Genomic DNA, 3127 nt, shown 5'->3' on the forward strand with positions numbered 1-3127 from the left:
AGTGGAAGCTAGAATTGCAGCTGATTATTTTCTTCATATCAATTTTCCAAAATTTACAGTGTTAACATTGTAGAAGGAATTCATTTGCGATAGAGTAAAAGTAAAAGAAAAAGGAAAGGGGGGAAATCCTTAAGAAGTAAAGTCCAGTAATAACCATACATAGCAGACTGAGCACATTTCTCCCTTGCTACCACAAATCCTTGTAAATGACAGGAAAGGCATATTTATGTATTAAAAATAACTGCATAAGGGCACTGGGAAAAAGAAGACAAACTCCTGAGATATGGAAAGCAGATGGAGCAGGAGCACTGACAGGGTGGAGGTGGAGGTGAGCACAGGAGCCGAAGGGCCCTCAAATGGGGAGGAGAGAGGAGGGGCCAAAGGGGGGAGGATTATAAACTCAGCTGCTCCAGATTTGGGAAAGGGGCGGGATCAGGAGACAAGGAGCACCTCCCATGTTCAGAGCAGTGGTGGGCTTGAGACTTGAGGTGGGGCAAGCAGTGTTTGGCAGGAAGGGGAGGCCTTTCTCTTGGCAGGAAGCTGCGCTACAGCAAGAGGGTGGAGACTACTGCACCAGTAGCTGCTGGTGGGAGCCCCATGTGGCAGAGGGGCTGCCGCCACCACGGGGGAGGCGGAGGGCCCTAGAGCACAGTGCTGAAAACACCGCCGCCATCCTCCTCGCCTACCACCCCGCCCCCGCCCTCCTAAACCCGCTCCTCGCCTTAGGATCCTCCCCTTCCAGCTCTTGCCAGCACCCGGTTCCTCGCCTGCGGATCCTCCTTGGACACAGGCTCACCGCAAAGGAAGCTGCGAGGTGTCCGATTTACACACGTGAAGCCTGAGATCCGGGGCGGTGGACGCCAAGCAAGGCAAGGCCATTGGTGGGCGCCAGGATGGAGAGGGGGATGGGATGGACTCCTGCTGGAGATAAGGGGTGGAGGCAGGCGCCGGGTGAGGCTGAGGTGGGAGGGGGGAGTGCAATGGGCAATAGCAAAGGGGAGTAAGCGTTAGGAACCAGGCAAGTCATTGAAGGTGAGCACGGGGAGGCGAGGGCGCTGGGGTGCCAAGAAAGCGAGTGGGGGTAGACAGGGGGCGTGTGGGTAGCAGACTGGGGTGTGCAGAGCGGGAGGACAGCGAGTGAGTGAATGCGGGTCAGGGCGGTGGAGTGTTAGGGGTTTTGCAGGGGATTGGGAGTGGGCGCCAGTGGCGGGTGACGGAGGCTGGGGTCTCTGAATAAGGAGGTAGCCCGCCGCCTCCTGCAGAGTTCCTAACCCCAGGCAGCACCACTGCCACTGCCGCCTTTCCCGCAGCCTAAAGGAACGTAGAAGGGAGAGCACTTTCAGGCACACAGCCAGGATTTCCAGCATTGCTGCCAGGCTCATGGGGAAATTTTAGGCGCTGGCGCAGGGTACGTGGAGACGTCGCTGTGGAGAGAACTTCGCCTTATGGCATATTGAATGTTCCTCTCTTATCTTCTCTCCTCCTCCTGCAGACATGAAAACCCCCAACTCGCAGGAGGCTGAAGGGCAACAAACCAGGGCAGTTGCAGGACGGGCCACTGGGTCTACAAACATGACGAAGAAAAAAGCCTCCCAAAAGAAGCAGAGAGGCAGACCTTCGTCCCAGCTCCGCAGGAACATCGTGGGCTGCAGAATTTCACACGGTTGGAAGGAAGGCGATGAGCCCATCACCCAGTGGAAAGGAACCGTTCTGGATCAGGTGCCTATAAATCCTTCTCTTTATCTGGTGAAATATGATGGAATTGACTGTGTCTATGGACTGGAACTTCACAGAGATGAAAGAGTTTTGTCTCTTAAAATTCTTTCCGACAGGGTGGCATCATCTCAAGTCAGTGATGCAAACCTTGCAAATACCATAATTGGTAAAGCTGTGGAACATATGTTTGAGGGTGAGCATGGTTCTAAGGATGAATGGAGAGGAATGGTCTTAGCCCAAGCACCCATCATGAAAGCCTGGTTTTATATTACCTATGAGAAAGATCCTGTCTTGTACATGTACCAGCTTCTAGATGATTACAAAGAAGGAGACCTCCGTATCATGCCAGAGTCCAATGAGTCTCCTCCAGCAGAGAGGGAGCCAGGAGGAGTTGTAGATGGCCTGATAGGTAAACACGTGGAATATACCAAAGAAGATGGCTCCAAACGGATCGGCATGGTCATTCACCAAGTGGAAGCCAAACCCTCTGTGTATTTCATCAAGTTTGATGATGATTTCCATATCTATGTCTATGATTTGGTAAAAAAGTCTTAACTGTTAGGGTAAACTTTGCCACATTTGTGAAAACAAATGTGTACTTTGTAGACATGCAAAATAATGTTACTTTTCAGTGTATCGAAAGCTTTAGGGTCCCTGTTGATTCAGCATCTTTGCCAGCATAACTGTTGTTTTGTCCTGAAAAATACAAATTTATGTGGCCGTGACATGCTGTGTGTAAGGAATTTGTCATGTTGAAAAGATTGGGTGTGTTTGGTGGATGGGGCATGAAAGGAAGGAACAGCTGTAAATTCAGGCTGTGAATAAACTTCAGCTAGTATCTTAATCAGTCATCTAAAAATGGAATAGGACTTAGCTGGTCTGGTCTAGGGAGGGGGGAGGAGAAGGAACTAGAGATGGGCTGTGGGGGAAGGGGGAAGGGGAGGTGGCTGCTTAGGAGGAGGTGGGGAGGGGCCAGAAATGGAGAGGCTCCCTAGGGGGAGGGATGACCTAAGAGAGGGAGGCACCCAACTGGGAGGGGGTGAAGAATAACAGGGGAGAGTGAGATCTTGGGGCTTAGAGGAAAACAGACAGAATAAATTGAGTAGAGAGGGACACAAAGATGTTTAGAAGAGGTCCAGAGCAAGGGAGAGAAAGATGAAGTTGGCAGAGATCTGGGGAGAGAGTAAAAGGATACTCAGATGTAGGTCTGTGCATGAGTGAGGAGCCAGAAGGGGAAGGACACTGAGGAAGGAGGAATTCTAAGAAGAAAGACTGACCAGAGGGAGTGAGAATACAGGAAACAAGGTATGGGGAGTGGGGTCCATGAGAGATGAGAAGACCCAAGAAAAAATAGGACTTCTGGCAGTATCCAAATTGCTCTCCCCAGTTCTGTGCACAAAGGATGTGGCAA

The 3127-nt window shown here is 51.1% G+C and overlaps 1 protein-coding gene across 4 annotated transcripts; it reads left to right on the plus strand.

The window, feature by feature from the left end:
• The first annotated feature begins 490 nt into the window (after positions 1-490).
• LOC130841985 (spindlin-2) lies at positions 491-2445 on the plus strand. 4 transcript variants are annotated; one of them, XM_057718630.1, is made up of 2 exons: positions 491-881; positions 1493-2445. In XM_057718630.1, exon 2 carries the CDS (start codon positions 1495-1497, stop codon positions 2269-2271), a length of 777 nt encoding a protein of 258 aa, XP_057574613.1. In that variant the 5' UTR covers positions 491-881; positions 1493-1494; the 3' UTR covers positions 2272-2445. The 4 variants fall into 4 exon arrangements, with proteins under 4 accessions (XP_057574613.1, XP_057574615.1, XP_057574614.1 ...); XM_057718632.1 differs by having other exon boundaries at positions 553-874; XM_057718631.1 differs by having other exon boundaries at positions 562-869.
• The last annotated feature ends 682 nt before the right edge of the window (positions 2446-3127 follow it).

The sequence above is a fragment of the Hippopotamus amphibius genome, chromosome X, assembly GCF_030028045.1.
Source record: "Hippopotamus amphibius kiboko isolate mHipAmp2 chromosome X, mHipAmp2.hap2, whole genome shotgun sequence".
Lineage (NCBI taxonomy): Eukaryota > Metazoa > Chordata > Mammalia > Artiodactyla > Hippopotamidae > Hippopotamus > Hippopotamus amphibius.

Coding starts and splice junctions, on each gene's coding strand:
- LOC130841985 (XM_057718630.1), top strand. CDS start 1,495: ATGAAAACCCCCAACTCGCAGGAGGCTGAAGGGCAACAAACCAGGGCA.